This window comes from Trachinotus anak, unplaced genomic scaffold (genome assembly GCF_046630095.1).
Source record: "Trachinotus anak isolate AG129_WGS33_773 ecotype Australia unplaced genomic scaffold, CSIRO_AGI_Tana_v1 ptg000019l, whole genome shotgun sequence".
NCBI classification, from domain to species: Eukaryota; Metazoa; Chordata; class Actinopteri; order Carangiformes; family Carangidae; genus Trachinotus; species Trachinotus anak.
The window spans coordinates 24667549-24688354 of record NW_027273870.1 but is presented as its reverse complement, the minus strand read 5'-3'; the positions used below and the strand labels follow the sequence as shown (position 1 = coordinate 24688354).

At 39.8% G+C, this 20806-nt stretch overlaps 1 protein-coding gene across 2 annotated transcripts in view; it reads right to left on the bottom strand.

Moving 5' to 3' along the window:
• mad1l1 (mitotic arrest deficient 1 like 1) overlaps positions 1–20806 on the bottom strand; it is a 55661-nt gene that overhangs the window by 3473 nt on the left and 31382 nt on the right. The window contains exons 17-18 of one of the 2 annotated variants that reach the window (XM_071504322.1): positions 17611–17804; positions 5735–5897 (exon numbers count right to left, since the gene is read on the bottom strand). In XM_071504322.1, the coding sequence (XP_071360423.1) occupies positions 5844–5897; positions 17611–17804 (248 nt within the window). In that variant the 3' untranslated portion in view covers positions 5735–5843. Of the gene's footprint in view, positions 1–5734; positions 5898–17610; positions 17805–20806 lie in introns of those variants that run through there. The other variant, XM_071504321.1, reaches the window with a different exon arrangement.

Sequence of the window (20806 nt, the reverse complement as noted above, 5' to 3'; positions counted from 1 at the left end):
TAAATCAAGCCAACTGACTAAATCCACCCTTTTTCAGTTAAAAAATGTCATGTATTGTGTTAAACTCTCAGCTGATTGCAGTCCCAGCCTTCAGTCTTTATTGCAGCGGTATTTGTTTATCTTTTGGGTATTTTTTTTTTAAAGTGCAGGGATAATAATATCAATGAGGCTGCCTTTTATTCCCACCCCCAATGTATAAGGCAACATCACATTCACTCTGATGTAGGCAAAGCCACCACTATCAAGATATAAAAAACTTTCAGAAATGTGTTTGTCTGGTTGGCTCTGAGTGTGAATATATTTTCTGTATGTGTGTTCATGATAAAATAAGATGTTAAGTTGTGATTTAATGACATCACATTTCTTCATACTACTTTTTTTAAATGTATTTTTTGGTCATTTGTTGCTTTTGATAGTTCACACTGAAGAGCTGGAGACGGGAAGTTTAGGGAGAGGGGGGAGGATGACACGCAACAGAGGTCTCCAGCTGGATTTGTTGCGGTGATGTGGTAAGCATCTTACACCACTAGGCCACCGTGACACCCGACTGTAGCTGTATTTCCCAGATCAAATGAGCATTCCCGTCTTTAATTAGGTAATTATCAAAAAGTTATCAAACATAAAATATCTTTACTAAAAATGAAGTTGCTTCCTCTGTTTTAAATACATGAGATATGGCAAAGGGGTAAAAAAAAAAAAAATTCTCATATGAGGCTCATTTTTTTTAATTTTATTTTATTTTATTTAGTTTTTTTCACAAATGGGAACTGATAAAGACTGAAGTCCCATAATTCAAAGCATCAGCTAATTACTTTCCTCAGTTTGAGTTTGACTAATGCGACTTTAGCGACTTTCTCTCTGCATCTCTCGGCATAGTTCAATATCACTTAATGGACCAACTTTGACTGATGCAATATCATTAGTGATCAGACAAATATATCAGTCAAACTGGGAATTACAATAGAGATGAGAAAATTTGGAAACTGAAAGCTGACATAACCATTTACATTGAAACCCACATAAAGGAAGTTAATCTAAATGACTCCTGAGCACAACACACTGAGGCCAGATCCTGGTCACAATCCTGGACACAATTTGAAAGACTGAGCTGAAACATACTGACAAGAGAAGAATAACTTCAAGTTCTTCTGCAACAACAAACTCAGAATTAAACTGTTTTCACATCTTTCTTGCTGGAAATGAAAACTATAGTATAGCTCATATGTAAAAAATGAGCTGTCAGAAGGAGAAGATCAAATAAATTGCATCCCCTCTGGGAGAGATAACTATAGCAGATAATGCATCTGAAGTTCTTAATAAAAATGTACCACACACCATGTGTGTCAGTGAAGCCTTAAGCCAATTAGGGCAAAGTTCTGCCATCAAAGAGGTGGTTCCCAGTCAGTGCAGCTGGAGGAGAGAAACTGCTGCAGACTGACTCACAAAAACTGCAGCTGCTTTGCTCCCACAAGGTTTTAACGTCATGTGACACGGTGACGCTCTGCACCACCAAACCAACATGCAATGCTGGACAGCATGCATCACGTGAGGTCAGCAGTGCACAGAATGAGTCTACTGCCTGTATGTAACCTGTGGCTGTGACATGGTTCGTCAGGTGTTGAGGGAAGAAGATATCCCTCCTGTGTTTGCTGAAACCACAACACGTGTGTGACATTGTGGCAGAACCAGTGATGGTGACGAAGCCGGTATACCACCCACCCCTAGAATGATCCTCTGGGTGCTAGGGATATCTGTACCATCCTGACTTAAATGATTAGGACACCTCACAACAACACGGTTCTGCTCCTGTGGTCTTGATTTCATTCAAAATTAATCTTTGCCCTTGTCTGGACACTGAAGGGAGGTAATCCAAAAGTTCTAATCACACCATCCTTCTTGTGACAACTTCCCATCTAACTGCTTCACTCTGTGGCTTTATTTCTCTCTCGCTCCCTGGTGTTTTCTTCCCCTGCGCGGCTGTCTGAGAGATATGCCATATCCTCAGGCTGCTGTTCTCTTCGCAGGCACACACACAAACACGTGTGTGCACATGGCGCTAGAATCCGGTGGGGCTCTGGGAACATGGAACACATACATCAAAGAAAAAACACTGCGACCAGTTACCATGGAGATCTCGGTGTCTGAAACACCTTCTGCCAAAGTTTGTCGTCAGAGCAGACTGTGTGCACGAGTGGGCGCATGTGTGAGAGAGAAGTTGATGGAGGCCTGTGGGAGCTGAGGACTCCCACAGTCAGTCGGACAGGAAAACTAAGATAACAGCCTGATTGTCTAGAGAAACACGAGTGCCCTCACATAACATTTAGATTTCAAGTGGTCAAACGTGCTTGCAGACACACATGAGGATACACATAAGTGCCTGAGCAAAGGTTACGCAGATTTACACAGATCTGGGTGTGAGTGTTAGAGTAACATGGAGACGCGGTGAGAGAGAAATGAAATGAAACACAGGGAGACAAGCAGATGAGGAAGAATCCACTGATGCCAGCAGATTCTCCATTTTGACTGAATTCAGTTCATATCAGTGAGCTCAGCAACACCAGGTTAAACCTTTACACTGAAGGATTTTTTAGTAGTTAAGATTCAAATTAGGAGGAAGTATTTGAAATTATTTATATGTACTTCATTAGTTATTGGTTAATCAAAAACAAGTAGCCTGAGCTCCTGGCTGATGCACTGCATGTATTAAACTATAGCTGCAGGGTTGAAAGGACTGTTCATTTACAGAGTCTACAATCACACTAGTGGCTCTGTGAGGCTGCACTTAGTGGCTCCTTGAGCTGAATGCTAACATGCAAGCTAGCATACACTGACAATGCAATGACACTATTACTGTGACCAAGACGCAGCTGGCTAATTAGCACTAAACACAAAATACAGCTGAGGCTGATTGGAGTTTCATCAGTTTTGCTAGTGTTTGGTCATAAACTGGTCAAATTAAAAGTCAGGGGACCATCAAAGTTAATAGGATCCATCCTCCACAAACCATGGATACCTGTAACCAAGTTACATCTGTCCAATAGTTGTTCAGATGTTTCCTTCAAGGTGAAAGTGAGGAACCGACAGGCCAATGCTGCCATCCCTACAGAGATGTCGCCACCAAAAAAGCAGTTGTGTGCTCAAAAACCTTTGTAGAATGCAAATGTCAATAGCCACGTTTCCATTAACCTGCTTAATGCACAATATGAAAATGCTAACTAAAAAAAACAAGTAATGGAAAAGTGAATTTCTAAAAAGAACTATCAAATGTGGCCAAAAAAATTATACGCTGGCATGAGGTGATTTTCAGACCGTCTGACAATGAGGACAGCCAAAAACATTGCAGAAGTGGCCGCTGGCAGATATAAGGGGTTTGTCTTTTCGTATTTACGTGCACCAGTGACCCTTGTCAACTTCGATTAAATGGCTATGCGGTGGATTATGCTATGTTATGTTAAAAATCACTTCTATTTTGTACAAAACTGCAATGGAAAGGCAGCTACTGTCGTGATGAAACAAGGAGATATCATACACTGGAATCAAAACCTCCTTAATGACACTTCCACTGTGGCCAGTCTTCCTCTCATGAAAGGTTCTGAGAGCAGAACACAGCAGTGGAGGAATGACCAACGACATCATAACAACTTAACCATCCAGTGACACTTGATGTGCAAAACCTTCAGACAACCATCTCACACGGTGAAGGTTTTGATTCTGCTCGTCATTTTGTCCACCATTGCCGGTCTTCGTCCAAACCCAGCACTGAGCGCCCCGCTGGTTCTTCATAACAATTATTAAACAAAATATATTCTTTAAAATGTATAATTTTCTTCAGTCTAAAAGAAAAGGCCATTTGCAGTGAAACGCCACCAAATTGCAGCTTTTTACACAAAGATGTTTTTGAAAGTAATAATAATTTTTGTACAGATTCTTTAGGACAGCATGTACATTTTTCAGTGTGTGTGTCCTTCCTTCCTTTAATGTTGAGGTCCAGTGGTATAATATTGTCAAGGTAGGCTTTTATCCAGCTCACAACATTGCAACTTCAATGACAAGTTTCCAGTGAGAGGAAGAAAGTTACACACCTACAGTTTAGACAAGAATCCTTGGCTATCTGCACTTTTTGTATTGAACATTTCCACACAGGTTATTTATGATAATACATGTAATGACATTGTTATTTACCTTTTTACTGAATCCTCTTTCCCTCTCTACCTGCTGCATCCAGCTGGTTTTACACTGCAAGTCAGACTCTACTACAATAGTGATCGTCGTGTCAGGGAGGTTTAGGATTATTAAAAGCATGTTTCTCCTACCCGACTTTTAACGTAATCGCATAATCTACACTCAGTTATCCAGTTACATCACCAAATATTTTCTAAACCAGCGCCTCACGGACGAATGTGCTGTGTTTCAGTGTCTGACTAGTGTAAGAATAAAGAAGCGAGTGTTTTGTAATGTTTTAGTTTGTTTTTGGATGATGTTTTTTAAATCTGAATTGATTTTGCTGGTACACTCCAGGCAAACTGGAGGCATTCAAGAGCTTTGCAGTGAAGTTAACTGATAAAATATTGAACATAACTGACCGTCAGAAAGACCTAAATATAGGCAAAGAGAGTCAGGTTGAAAGTAACTTGAATTTTCCCATTTTATTAACAGTGAATGCACAAATATCAGCACATTAATTGATCCAATTAATGAATAAATGCTTGTTCGGGTGGTGTTTCTGTAAATGTTGCCGTGCTCATATTGACTAATCTGCATAATGAAGTAGTTGGCAGTAATATTTCGTTATTCTGCTCATGTTCGGTAAAACATCTCTAGTACAGATGGAGTGGTTAAGTGATTTCTGCTCATTACCTGACTTAGCCACCCATCAACAGTTTGTGATTAAAATGAAACATCATGTATTATATGAGGGTTCTTCTGAAAAGTGCGACAACTGGAGAAAAAGCCTTTTTTGGCGGTTAAAAGAGAAGCATATTTTAAAATGGAAGTGACCCAAAGGGCCACACGTTGCAACACTTGTTAAATTTTTTCTCACGTTGTGTGGGGAAAAATCCAAACAATGTTAATAAAAGGTCAGGGGAGGCTTTTTTGAAATCAGCTTTATTCAAATACTGACCTTATCAATGGTTATTTGCATATTCACTCTTCCCTAAAAGTGTTTAAAACAATATCTGACCTTTATTAAAACAAAAAGGTTCTGTTTACACTGCAAAACAACTGGATTTCCCTCATTCAGTAGGCGGAGTGAGCTGCATAAAAAAATGCTAGGTGTGGTAAATACCAATCTCATAGGTTCCTCCTATGAGATGACACCAACCTCGTCCAGCATGAAAATGGACAGAAATGGAAGGAAACTTTTATTAGTTTCCAAAATCAAATGCAAGAACCCAGAAGACAAACTTGCTCACAAAATGTAAGGTAGACTTCAACAATGTAGAGAAGGAGTGCTATCCCATTCATCCCCGCTTTTCATTTGTCTATCCAATTAAAGGAAATCAATACTCCCTAGCTTGAGATGCGGGGCGGGGCTTTATAGTGACCTCATCCAACCAAGGAGCAGCATGCTGCCTGAATGACAATCATGCCCTCCTCCTAATGCAGATAGAGTCAGAGTAAAGGTGCACAGTTAAGACAGAGACATAAAAGACAAGGAAGCTGAAACAAATGAGGAAGGTCTCTGTTTTCCCGCCAACACAAAGATAAGAGGCGACGCTTCAACGTTTTTCTTTCTTCCTGACCTTGAAAGAGGCGTTGCCTCTACCTTTGCTGTTAGGTGCTTTTTGGCTCAGGGCAGCAAGTGTGGCACAAAGGTGAGAGGTGCGTCTATAGAAGATGGCTCAGGGAGAAGGGGCTGGTACGTTTGATATGGCCCTAATAGTAGTTGTCATCTCCTATAATGTAAGGATAAATCTGGTGATTATCTGATCAGTTCAATTAATCCCATGAAAAGACCAGAACCAACCATGAAGTGATCCAACTAACAAGTATTTCCTGTGTAGCAAGAGCCTGAAGCAGCTGATTTCCCTGTGTCATAGAGCTCCACTGTTAGCCATTAAAAATGCATGATGGAGCCACACTGTTGCACTGGGTGACATGTTCCATCATTAGGATGAACATGGGCACTGGAGTTTATTTTGAGTCAATCCCACATACACCGTCATACTGCTGTAAACACTGACTAGCAAATAAATCCGCAGCTGAACAACAAAATGTACTGTTTTACTCCAGTTCAAGTAACATCTCCTGCAACTACAGTGCTCAGCTGCTTCAGGATTTTTTTTTTTTTTTTTTTTTAAGTGAAGTGTTTTAAAGATTTGCATCTTCAGCAGGAGCAAATAAACTCAGAGCTGAGGATGGCAGACAGGCTGGAGAAGTCAGAGCTGGTGTTAGACTTTTCATAGAATTGGTGGACAACAAGATTTATCTTACAAGAACTCTACAACACAAAAATACAAACTTTATGCAAATATAGCCAGAATGTGAGTAAAGCAGTGTGCACCAAGCTGCAGAGCTGTCACCAGTTTTTACACCAAAAGCAGGATGTGTGTGTGTTTGTGTGTGTTTGTGTGTGTGTGTGTGGTTTGAAGAATACCACACCAAAACACAGTGCCATTTTGCACAATACACAACCAACACCAGATTGATGCAAAAATAATTACCCGCACACACAACACACAGGCCAATTATTACTCTGTTTCTTTTCTACTAACAGGCTCTTCAGACTTTCCCGACAGCTTCACTGTCCTTACAGACGTGACATGCTGCTTTGCGGAGGTCTTTGCAACTCTACTGTTCAGATAGAGGCCTCAGACTGTGTGTGCATGCGTGGATGTGACAGATGGCTCTATATTGAGGTGGTGACATGCAGTTCACAGATCAGTTGACCCCTGTCTCCGCTCTCCACCGCTAATGAGGAGCCTTTTCTTCTCTGTCTTATCCTCTCTGTCTTGTTCTCTTCTACCTCTGCTGCACAGATCTCGGACCAGTTCATCCCAATAAAGTGACAGAGATGCATTGAAATTAAAAAGATAAAATAATTATCATATTCTCATTTGTACCTTTGCCTCTTTTCAGGTTCCACCTTTGCAAACCTCTGCTCCCACTGATCCACGCACATATTCAGTATTCACACACACACCACCCTCCCACCAACAGCAGCATCATCAAAAGTAAACAATAAACAATAAACAATTCCACTGGATAGCATAGCTGCTGATTGGTGGGGGGGGGGGGGGGGGGGAAGACAGCAGGCAAATTAATTGAATAATCAGAAATATGCAGATGAACAGCTTTCAATTTAAATGCAGATTTTGGCATTTTTCTGCAGTCGGGAGGAGGGTGTCAGAGAGAGAAACATGGAGAAAAGCTTCTAAGAAAAAAAATAATTAAATCAGCAGCTATTCTATCCATATTTATATTCTAATCAGCTTTTTGTTTACTGTTTTTAAAGTGCTGCTCATGTCTCTAAGTAATAAATACCTAATGACTACATATATCCATTTTGTGAGTGGTGCTAATAAATACCTTCACTCAACGACTGATCAGCCTGATTCTCACTGGCATAAATACATAAAACATTGAATTAGTTACAGTTGTCAGAATAAGACACCTAAAAACTGACGATGTGTTGTTGTTTACACTATTTTGAGCATTTCTGGAAGGAAACTCAATATTTATGCATTAACTGTGATGGTGGCTAAATCGAACTGCTTCCCTCTTGCTTTTTAAGAGTAATTTTATCGTATCTAATTATTCATTATTTACAGTTGTGAATCATTTTGTCATTTTGTCACTTGATCTGCCCTGCAAGTCACCTTTAATGTGTGACTGACAGCTCATTAAACAGTTAGTTAGACCATGTGCTGACCTCTGTGTAGTATTAAACAAAGCCTGGACTATTGCAGAAGAAGCCCACCCACTGGACTGATTTTTTTCTCCATTAAAACTCCCAGCAACGTATTCCAAGTGAGGCGTATTGATATGCAGTATGCATTTCAGATGGGACTCAAAACAAACTGGGCCAGTAAACAAGATGTAGTTGTTGGAATTTTGAAGAGCTGAGCGACAGGTGAGTTTTTTTCCAATTAAATGTGAACTGGCCCAGAGTTTGCTCCTCGACATATTTACTGATGTGTCAGGCTGATGGTTGGTATCACCAAACTCATGCATGCCTCACATACACACACAGTGAAGTACAGTTTAGGCCTGGTTTGGACATTTCTTTATTAATGGTGTGTATGTAAGACAGAAACTAAATCTCAGGAGCTGTGTCAAGGGAAGTTATCACTGTGGGGAACGTGTTGAGGCTGCTCTAATATTTCTGGGTTTACGTTATTAAAAGCCCCTCTGGTTCATTTACACAGTTTATGGGAATGAATTGTTAACGTCACAGTGTGAACCATGATGCAGGTTAGGCCTAAAATTAATCATGTTTATATTGAAAGCACAATTTGAATTTTAATTATATATTTACATTATTAATAATGTCTTAATAAGATTGCATTAGTGGGATCACACTAATTAGACAACAACCAATAGCATCATTCTGTAGCATGGTCAGTCCACAGAATTAATTTTAATTTGCTGCAGCTGTTACAGGGAGGGTTTTCATTACAGCTGATGAAGTGGAAGATCACAAACAAAATGTTGTTTACAGCTTGTTAAATGTGGGATAAACTTGTTCCTATAGAAGAAAATCCGAGTTTATAGATAATTAAACATTTCTACAACTGATTGGTTTGAAAAAAATAAAATAAATCCTGGAAGGACTTCAACTCTACACAACTGTGTCATTTTATCTGATTCACATGTAATAACAATTAAAATCATTACCCTAACACAATGCAATTAGACGTTTTCCTCAGATCAGATCATTCAGCCCCGAACCAACCTTCAGCCATGTGGATTTGTTGTTATGTGGGGTCTCGAGATTATTTGCATAATATACATGCCAGCCTGCTTTAATTTGCTTTTTTTTTTTTTAAAACACGAATACCATCATTAATTTTAGATTTCTGTGAAATTGTGTTTTGATGTTTTGTGTAACTTTAGATGCCTTGCACAGTACATCACCTGTACAGCTATGACATACTGCAGCTATAAACACACAAACAATTTTAGACCAAAATTTAAATCATATGAAATAGTTTTCTACAAACCCTGTCTGTGTGTTAAATTGATGGGGGTTTTTTTGGTGATGATGAGATTAGGTGGCTGTTTACAAGTCAAACACAAAGACTTAGAGGAGCCTCATAAATAGATGACCTTTTACTGAAGAACATCAGCACTGAGAATATTTACAGCTTGAAACACTCCAGCTAATATGATACTGAAGTGAACTCTTAGCATTTCTCTTATCTGGCCTTACTGAAGGGGATCCGAAAAGAAAACTTCAAAATAAATGCATCCAATAAATAAGCAAACAAATACATTTTCAAATAAAATCTTCAAATTAATCAAAAGTTTTATTTGAATGAGCCAATATCAATTATTAAAATCACCTGTATATGCACATCTGTGCTGAATGTTATGTCCATGCAGTGGTGACTTGTTGTACGTGGTTCAGTCAGGGCTGCGTAATGTGTAAAATATCTACTTTGAGGAACTTGAGTTATTAGAAAGTGGATAATAAAAGGTTATTTTTGAATTAAAAAGCAATGTACTGTAGCTGGCTAATGATAGCTGGCTACATGACCCATCTTATCAGACCTTTGTGTTAAATTGTGTCATAATTAGCATATGAATTTGAGAGTTATGGCCAAAACTGTGTCTTGTGAGGTCTCAGTGAGCTTGACCTTTGACCACCAAAATCTATTAAGTTCATCCTTGAGTCCAAGTGGATGTTTGTGTCAAATTTGAAGAAATTCCCTCAAGGTGTTACTAAGATATTGGTGTAGTATTAGTATTTATCTGTTTTAACTGCTTCATCAAGAATCAAATAAACTCGTATTAAATCAAATTGAAATGAATCAATTCTGGACTTTGTGAATTGATTTGGGAGATCAGTGGTATTCTTCTTGAAATCATGTGCATATGTAAGCCAAACATAATATTCCTGTAAAACAATCTAGATTTAAATCTTTTACAAACTCCAAGTGGCGATGAAAATCCTGGGACTGACTGGGCTGAGTGATGCGTGAAGTTATGATGTGTGCGCGGCTGCGAGTCTGTGACAGGGCACAAGTGGCCTTCTCCTGCTCAGGAATATTCATGACCTCAGGTGGACTTGTGTGTGTGTGGTTCTGATGTATCACGTTACCATGGAGACAGCAGACATATGTTCCCTACATCGACCAGAGGAGCTAGTGACGCCGACAAGTGCACGCACACAAACGTGTATGCACAGGCGTGCGCGCACACACACACACACACACACACACACACACACACACACACACACACACACACACACACACACACACACACACACACACACACACACACACACACACACACACACACCCGGCCTGAGGGCACGGAGGACAGGAAACTGTCAGGAGGAATCAGAGTCTACATTCTCTTGTTCTCCGGGATTTGAACTCCAAGATTTCTCTCTGAAGGTTTAAGCACATAAACTTATATCCATTGAAAATGCAGTTAATTTATTCACTCTTGTATTCCCATCAGCCTCTGTGTTTATTGTTTATCATTGCTTTGCTCCTGTTTATCTTCATAGCTATCAGCGATACATCAGTGAGTGTTTTGTTTCGTGTCAGTGAGCAAAGTGAAACTCACTCCCAGAAAGCCTTGTTTCTTTTCCCAAAATATTTCAAACACCCACTCATCTACCCTTTTAGTTCCCTATTCAGTTTGTTCCTCTAAACTGACTTCTACACATGAACAGGAGATCATGCATGTGCGTGCACATAGAGGAACTGTAGATGAGGGAAAACAGTGAATGAGAGGGATGAAAGAACTAATGGATCAACTGCATCTTTCCTTTGTCTGCATGACCCTGTTTGATCGGGTTTAGCTATAAATAAGTCCACTACAGTGTCATCTTCCCGGGACTTACAGCTGGAATAGTATTCATGAACAACGCCTGATAATCTAAATGCAGTAAATGAAACCAGCAACACGCCGCACATGTTAAAGTGGTAAGGTCTCCTCATTTATCCAACATGCCAATACATTCTTAATAAAGGGAATTTAACTCAATGTTTGTCGTTTCAAGAAAAAGCATCATACTAGATTTTACACAAAGTTTCATTTTATGGGTTGATTCAAATCGATTTTTGATTGAGCAGAAAAGGGGACGAGCACTTCCTCAAAAACATTGCGCATGGGTTTTGTTTCTATGACAACAATATCTTGACAACATCTCACCACCACCATTGTCTGACAGACTACCATTACCACTTTGCTTTTTATTACTATTTATTACTATTTGTTTGACACTGTCATAGGGCGTGTGTCCATACAGAGGGTTTTTTTTCTTGAGCTTTTTTCAATTGTTAAATGAGCAGAGAGAGTATGCAGCCTGCACCCAGCGACCTTTTTTCAGAGCGCTCCACTTTATTGTGCAGCCGCTCTGAGCGCTTCTGGTTGAAAATCTCCAATCAGATGAGGCGGAGATGGAGGAGAAGCTTGTTTTGGTTGTTTCTCTCTGTCCGGAGATTTATGATACGTCAAAAAGAAACTACCATAACAGAGACAGACAAGCCCATTTGTTGGAGCAGATCGGCTGGACAGTGAATGGCGATGGGAATAGTTTGTCAAGATATTGTTGCCATAGAAACAAATCCCACACGCAGCATGTTTTTTTTTGACGAAGTGAGGGGCGAGTAATTCCTCAGAGCCTTACAAGCACTTTTCTGCTAGAAAAAAAAAAAACAACAACACTATATGGACACACACCCATATTTTGCATGGATGAGACTGTCGCTGCTCAATCTGACAGCTGTAGATCAGGGAGGAAGTGGGTGCGTGACACGATCTGTCAGACTACAATACGATGAATGTCATCACCTAATCCAAGAGCTACTGTCTTGCTACTGTAAAGTTCAGAGATTTTCAAATCGAAGCGCTCGGAGCAGCTGCACAAAAAAGGCGAAGCGCTCTGAACGCTGCACGCTGGGTGCCGCATGTGGCCATATATGCTCTCTCCTCATTGGGAACAATTGAAAAAAGGCGCTAATGCTCAGAAAAGTCCACACCCTTACGCATTATGCGAACAGTAAGATAGTGGCCTTTTTCAGTTTTTTCGGATAGTTGTGTTATGGAAAGTTCACTGTCTAGCATCACTTTATTGTTGAGTTAAACCTCTGACCAACAGGTTCACTGTGTAATTATTTGGACATGATAAATGCTCTAAATGTTACCAGTTGGATCTTTGTTGATGTTACTGTGCCTGTTGGGATACACGTGAGTGGTACAGGCTGCACAGTTGTTTTGTCAATTAAGTGTTTTGAGAGTCACATGAGATAGAAGAAGCAAAATGTTACCACAACCTTGATTATACACAGGACGGCTCTCTAACTGTCCTCGTTTTTAAAATCAGCTGTATTGATATTTTCACACCCTACTGAGTGCTGTCAATAGTGTTGTTGTGGGCAATGAGTGTTTTGTAACTGCCATTCCCTGTAAAGTGAGCTCTCTCATTCCACTTTACTCTAAAATCAATTATAAAATGGTTAAAAAAGAAAACAGAACACCTTTATCGGCCCTTATCATTTTAAGTAGCTGCCACGCTGTCTGCTACAAATGACACTCTAACGCTCTAGTGACATTAAATCTGATTGGTTGGAAAAAGAGAGAGGCACAGATAACAGGCTTATCACTAGGTGAGAAAGAGCGACACCAGAAACCTTTCAGGCCACTGGCCCAGCTGGGCTCCACAGCACCAGCTCCTGACTGCTCCCATGGCTCCGGTCTTATTGGCCCTGTCGCCACCACCAACCCTGACAGTTGAGCTGTGCTCCCAAGTTAATTCAAAATTAAGCTATAACAGACAAATGACTAAACCATTCAAGCAGTGATGGCTTACAATCTGTCTTACACACACATACACACACATTCACAGGCAAACACACATTTGTGTGGCGTTAATCATCCCCAAGTGGCTGATAAAACAGAGACAGGTCATTAAGACTCGACAGTGTTCATAAACTGTACTTTATTAACTGTCCTCTTCCTTCTCCAACTCTCACACACAGAGACACATTATTTTTCTTTTTCAAAAGGCGTTATTTCACTGCTTCTTTAAACCCTTGCCTCTACCATGCCTCCATACATTCTTTCCTCTCCCTCCATCGCTCTCTGGTGAGAGGGTTGACAGTTAATTGGGAGTAGGTTTTAATGAGCTAGCCCTGAGATTCTATCTTCTTCTTTCATTAGGAAGGGAAGACAGGGGAACTAGTGTCAAGAAAGTGAAGGAGGAGAGAGAAGCAAAAGAGGGAGGGAGGGATAGAAAAAAGAATAAGAAGAAAAGTGATTCGATCGAGAGTATCTAGAAGTTTTAGTAACTGCTGTGGAGAGCACAGCTCTGTGCGTGTGCATGTTTATTTGTTAATGAGCTAATCAATAGCAGAGGTGTGTAAGCCCAGCAGTGGATCTGCTCTGGGAGATTACTGAAAGAGACTCACAACTTGTAAGACTTTTTGTTTACAATTTTCCTCTCTTGTTTTTTTTTAACTGGTCTGTCTCATCTGAAGGTGCTCAGTTAAATTTGTAAAACAAAAACATCACAGGTTAATTCTAAAGTCTGTTTCATTTGAGCTACTTCAGGTCTGTATCCAAAGTTATTGTAATATGAAAATAAAATACCTTGGAGGAAATTAAAAGGAAAAAAAACATTAAAATAATACATTAAACAACTGCAAACAATGTCCTTAACCTTGTAATGTCATCTGACTTTTCGGACTTTGTGTTTATCTATATATTTAAATGGGCAAATATTAACATTGTGAAATGCAAGCCATGCCTCCCTCTCTCTCTCTCTCTCCTTGAAACTTCTTGATGAAAAATGTTCAAATAACTCACTTGCTCGCACAGCTAAGGTGTTTATCTCGCTGATTAGCAGAGCCTCATAAATACCTAATCACTGATGCTAATCAGCCCTCTCACCTAGGGGTGAGCTAAAAATATAAATGACACACATGCTCATCTAAGGCTAATACTCAAAATCATTTTCTGCACACTTTCCCTTTCAAAATAATTCCTTCATCACAGACATTTTAACATAACATTGCATTAATCCATTATTAATTGACAAACATAATTTCTCCACATGGCTCAGCTGTGACTGAGTAGCTTTTTGCACTGCAGTGGTTCTTGTTTGCAACGCTATAAAAGCAGCACAGAGTTAGAGTCGACTTTGACAACTTTTGATCTCCCACCACTCAAAGATCGGCTGTTAACAGAAACCCACAGTTGAGCCTCTGACTTTATTCTGCAAAATTGATCAAAAACAACAGCACCCAAGTGCCGACATAATAAGAATCCTTTCAACTTTGAAGTGTACCGATGTGAAATGCAAAGTGTTTGACGGTAAATATTGAAGAGGTGTGCATATTGATTAACCATAGGATACTATAAAACAGGTAAATAATGACTAAGGCTACGTCCACACTACTACGTTTTCGTTTTAAAACAGCGTTTAAAAATTAAAACGATCTCCGTCCAGACGACTGTTTTAGCTCCATATCAGAAACAATCTGGGTCCATAATAACACACATCTCCATCCACGGACACTGGGAATATGCTAGCCAGTATAAACAGGAAGCAGACTGTCCACTCTCAGTTGAAATTAGCTGATTATTTGCAGAAAATACTATGAACAAGGAAAGCAAAGACAGTCGTATTGTCAGTAACACTTGTAATTCGTTATTCATGTTGTTTTGACAACTATAACTATAGGTCTATAAAATAGGTCTAGTTGTTTTCAGACATTTAAATGTGGAAAAATTGACATATTATAACTAACAGGCTAGATGACTGACAGATAAGTGTTTGACTACTATTTTGAAAATCAATTAAATGATAAGGTCTTATCAATCACTCCAGCCCTCATTTGGTTGCAGCTTTTTCATCATGAAGACTTCTGCTTCATCATTTCCAGCTTCATATCTTTGTGTTTTGGACTGTTAGTCGGTCAAATCAAGACATTTAAGGACAATTCTTTGACATTTGAAATAAAACACTGTCTAATAATTGAGAAAATAATCTGCAGGTTGATCAATAATAAAAACAGTTAGTAGCTGCTCTACTTTGAACACAAAGGTTGAAGCTTCAATCAACATATTTTCTCATATGTTCACATGTTTTGTTGGATTTTCCTTTTTTCCCAAAAAACCCTTAAATGGCAGCATTTGATGGTGTTGATGCTTTCTGCACATGAAATGAGGGAAAATGTGTTTAAATAACAACATCTGAGCCAAGTTAGTGACAAGGACTGAATAAACAACACATTTCTTGCAGTTATAATTACCACTATCATCCTGTCTCTCTCCCATCCCCGTTGAGACGGAATGAAAGAGACAAAAAAAAGCATCTGTGTCTGGCAGTTTAACTTGAAACATTTAAATTACCAAATTAAAGCAATATTAAAGGGCTGAAAAATAAATGTGAATACACAGTGAAGAAATCATTTGAATGAGAGTGTGACATAATGAATGCGCAAGGAAAGAGAGAGAGAGGGAGAACATGACAGCTGCAGGTTAAACAGCTTACACCATAGGAGGGGGATTTGGGTGCTTCTGCTAGAGGGGGATATTAGCAGGATTATCTGGCAACCCTGTTGCTGAGGTGAATAACATTAGAATCCTATTTGTAAAGACTTCTATGCTTCCTGTCCAAAATCCCCCATTTTCTCTCCACTTACTGCTGCCTCATCCTACAATTAGTCCACTTTATATTCTCATAGCCCAGATTACACTCACACACGCCTCAAGAGCATGTTATGCATGTTTTGTATATTATGTTGATGTGTATGTGTTCCTTTAAGCGCGGGTGTTCCTTTTGTGTGTGTGTGTGTGTGTGTGTGTGTGTGATTGTCGTATTCTATTAGTAGTACAGGCCTCTGCTCCCATAGGCCACCAGGCGTGTGTGTCATACACACTCAGACAGTGGAGAACACCCTGAATACTAATACTGGAGGTGTTAGCATCTGTTTTGTGTGTGAGTGTGTATATGTGTGTGTGTGTGAGTGTTTCTTTGTACATCTGTATGCATGTGCACCCAACAGAGTGAGGGGGGTGGGAGGTGGTGTGTGGTGAAGTGTGGTGTGACGGAGAGTGTTGAGATTGGAGTGAGTATGTGTGCATTTGAGTGTGACAGTACGCACTATGAGGGTATTACAACTGTGTGTGTGTGTGTGTGTGTGTTCTATGGACGCAGTCTGAGGTTAATAAATATTGACGGTGAATTATCTCTTCTGGCAGGGTCGCAGGTGGGTTCGATGGAGCAGATTGGACACACAAGCAAGGAAAAAAAAATGCACATGCATGCACGCGCACATTCAAATCCTCCCCGTTCTCATGTTATTCCCTACTCCACCTGCATTCAAGTGAGTCCTTGAGCAAGGCAATGAACAGTTGCAACCGTCTTCCACTTGACCATAATAATTAGCCTGCCAAGATAATAAAGCTGCCTTCTGTATATTCAGTATGGTTCCTCTGTGGTCTCTTTTCTAGCTAGAGGCCCTCTATCATAACACGTCACAGCAGCAACACGGTGATTAGCTACTGCTACACACTCAGATCAGAGAGTAACAGGGAGGGGGGAGGTGGGGGTAAACAAGAAGAGAGATAAAGGTGTAGCAGGACAGGATGGAGAGAGGAGGAAAGAGACAAAGATGTGAGTGCAAAGGGAGCACAACAGGATGTTTTCACTGCAAAGCTACTTAAGAAAAGGATTTGCTCAACAGCAAAGGGACAGACACATACAGTTTTTATTTAGCTCACTCAATGAGCGTATGGGGAGTGGTGATCGATTAATGCGGCCCAGCCCTGTGACACTGCCCAGTCATCACTCTCTCTCTCTCTCTCACACACACACACACACACACACACACACACACACACACACACCACCATTCCTCTGCACATTCAATACAAATAGCAGGAGAGATTCTCTGTTGGCGTAGTGTTCCTCTCACTGCCTGGCCGAGTTCAGCACAGAGCTATAACGTGGCGTAATGGTGCATAAACATAGATGTGGGAGGGAAACAGTAAAGAGGGGGAGGAGAAAAAAAAAGCACCTTGCAAGGTCAAATTTGCACTTCCTGAAGCATTTTGTGTAAGAGCTCACTGAGACAGATATCAGCACTCACACAGATGCTACAGCCTGTAGGAATTTTGACACTGAGAGTGTTTCCCTTTCAACTTCACACCTCTGTGTTCATGATCACTGTGCATGTGTTTTCAGAAACACACACTGCCAGCGGCTCACAGCTACCTGCAAACTCATACCTGATCTCAGCGAGTATGTAGGTACAGATGTATGTAAAGGTAAAACAGTAGTATTGTGATATGGTTTCAAAGTGTTTTTTCTTTTTTCTTTGAATGGACCAAAGTTAAAATCTGACATTATATGAATATATAAATATTGGGTGTGACATTTGATTGTGTCCACATTTTTCAGCTGTAAATGTGAAGTGTACGTACCTTTTTGAAGAGCAAGGAGTCGTCCATGTGCTCTGCATACACTGAGGTGAGCCTGTATTGGTTCTCAGTGGTGATGTCTATCTGATAGCCGGTCAGGACATAGCAGACTGTGCGGAACTCCTGGATTTTTCTCTGAAACACTTCCTTCAGCCGCTGGTTCCTGAGCTCAGAGCTCTCCATCTGCTTACGTAAATCTGTCACACACACAGAAGTCAGGAGAATGCATCAGTCAGATGTTCTCGTGCTGGTCGAGAATGTAGGATGCATTCAGAAATTGCTGTGATTCTGTTTTCGCTGTCATTATGGGCTTTTGAGTGCAGATTGATGAGGGAATAAAGTGAAAGAAGTGAAAGGATCTACATACTTTCTACATACTTACTTTGTACATTGAGTTTTGATTGGTGGCTTAATTTTTATACATCACTCTTTCTGTGCACGTGCAACTCAGGGATTCCCACTGTAAGATTCTGCTACATGTGCAAGACTATTCCTCCATGGAGCTCTACAAGTACATGCACAACTCACTGAGCTCATGCAGCATAGATAGACAGCTCCATATCAAAAATACACTGCCTGCAGCTCTCCATCTGCTCACTCAGGGTCTACAAAATACTACAATGCTCAGAGTGTGGTGGTGACTCAAGCAGTCAGCCGCGGATCCTAGCTGGGAGCTGAGAGAATCATGAAGAGGAGAAGCAGGATGGGGCTTGACTTTAATTTGTTGAAAATCAATTTGTGATAATTACTTTAATTTGAAGGCTTGCTTTGAGAGGGCACAGAAATGAGTTTGTCTGAGCAAAAATGAGTCATTATGGACGGCACTATTTACAATGTTATCACTGCAGCGAATGTTAAAAGGGAGACACATGAATGTGCGCCTGTGCAATTATGCATGAATGTGATGTAACCTCAGAAAGAGGAGAATAGAACAACCACAAACAGGCAAATGTTTCCTGATGTTACTGTTCACATTTAATGAAAAAAACCTTTTAAATCGGTTTGTGTATGTGCAGAGAGCTGGGGCCAGTTGCACAAAACACCTTAAGTTAAGATTTTCGTTGAAGTCCGAGTTAAGGTTAAAAAAGGTTTTCTCCCAATCTTACAGTTATACTTAAGGAATCACTTAAAGTCAGTTAAACCGTTTAAACGTTCTTACCATCTGCTGAAGTGAGGATGACACAGCAGCGCACTTCTTTAACGTTATGGCAGCAAATCAAAAGTCTCTGTGCAAACAGTAGATTTTTACTGCTGTAAAATCTCTATTACTGCTGTAAATTACTTAACTTTTGTCCTTAACTAAAGATTCCATGCAAAACCCTTAAGTAAAAATAGAATATAAATAAATAAATATAAATTAAACCTTAAGTTTCATACTTAAGTAGAAAACTGGCCCCTGAGACTTTTATCTTCAGAGTGAAGCATAGTCTCCATCGATATTGTCGTTCATGAACCGTCACTGGCAGCGTCATTTGACTGCTATTTCTAAGATTTCCTAAAACGGAGGTTAGTTTGGAAGCTGACATTTATAGTGGAAGTGCAATTCTCCCCTTTTTCAAAAGATGTGCACAGCACTGAAAGGTGGACAGGTTGCACAACTTCAATAGCAGTTAGCATCACAGTGGTCTTCTTCACTGAATCAACAATTGTCCTCAGTCGTGTTCCTGCTACTTACATCACAGAAAAGGATCGTCCTGACTGTTTCCCCATTTCTGTCAAAGTTACATTTTAGAAAAGTGTTTTGTTTTTTTTGTGTTTTTTTTTAAATACGGGTAATGAAAACAGGCAGAAGCACCAGAAAGAGAAGCAAAAAAATAGGGAGAAAAACAATTTAACCAAGGCTGAAAAAATGCTTATTTAACAGCCCTGAAAAGCTTAGTTTGCATTGATTTATTTTTTTCAAGGTCAAAAGGCATTTCAGTTACTCAAATTTACATCTGTGCAATGTGCAATCACACGCACACAAAATCTTTTATTTACTTGCCAGAGCAGTTACTAGTGACAGTGGTGCATTTTCATAGCCCAGACGTCAAACCCATCTGCGACTGATAATTATTTTCACATTTCTTCATGGATCTTAGGCTTTTACACTTTTATCTGTCGTTATTAAACCAGCAGATGGTTAGAAAGTATAAACTTAAGAGTGTGTCAGTGTGTGTGTCTGTCTGTCCTGGGTCTGTCTCCTGGGTGACTGGGCTCCTCTCAAGTGTCAGTCAGTGCTGATAAATACTCTTTCAAGGCTTCGGGACTATGACAAAACTGTCACTTCGTGACAGCTATCAAACTGCCCTGAAAATGGCTGTTAATTCTCAAGTGACAGCATGAAGTAGACACTGCTTAAATGTACTGTAACATGCAGACAAATTGACGTGTACACAGGAACATGGAGTGTTATTTCCTCATATATAGATATCTACACATGTATGTGTAAATCAAAGTATTCCAGTTTGAAAATTTTCAAACTAACTGTCAAGTTTTAAGAAAGTTAGTGACTTCTGACTTTTGCCCTTAATTGGTCTCTTTTGGTTTGGGCGTGCAGTCTCTTGAAAGCTGTCAAGAAAATTCCACTGCTGAAGGAGTTTCTTATTTATATATTTTTTGCCTACTCGTTTTGCAACTTGAAAAACTTCCAAAGTAACGTAACATGGAAAAATGAACAAAAAAAATTGCTTCATGTGATTTTTGAGGACTACTCCATCAGACAAGAAGAAAGGACAATTATTCTACGGTAAAAAAAATAAAAAATAAGAACTTGAATGAATAAGTAAAGCATTGTCGCATTTGGAAAAAACTCTTGGCGTAAAGATGAAAAAAAAAAGAGACAGGTTCTAGCACTAAAAGTAGAGGGAGGGATTATGGCCGGGCGAGACTCATGTTGTCTGTAGCCAGAAAGAAACCCCACTGCTTACAGATGTTTTGCAGAAATAAAATGAAGCCCTACAGCAGGACGACAGCAGGTGAATTGAGTGTTGAAACTCAATATGTTCAATAATGTTTTCACTTGCAACTGCAAAGTAGCCCTCAGGATTCTTCCAAGAGGGAGCAAAAAAAATAAAACTTTCATTCACAAAATGCAGCCATGTGTAAAGCTTGGAATAATGCATAGCTCCAATTCACTGGCTCAATTAAAAAAAAAAATGCTCAATGACTGTAATGGAGGGATTTCTAATCTGGTGCAAAAATGAGCCATATTAAAGAA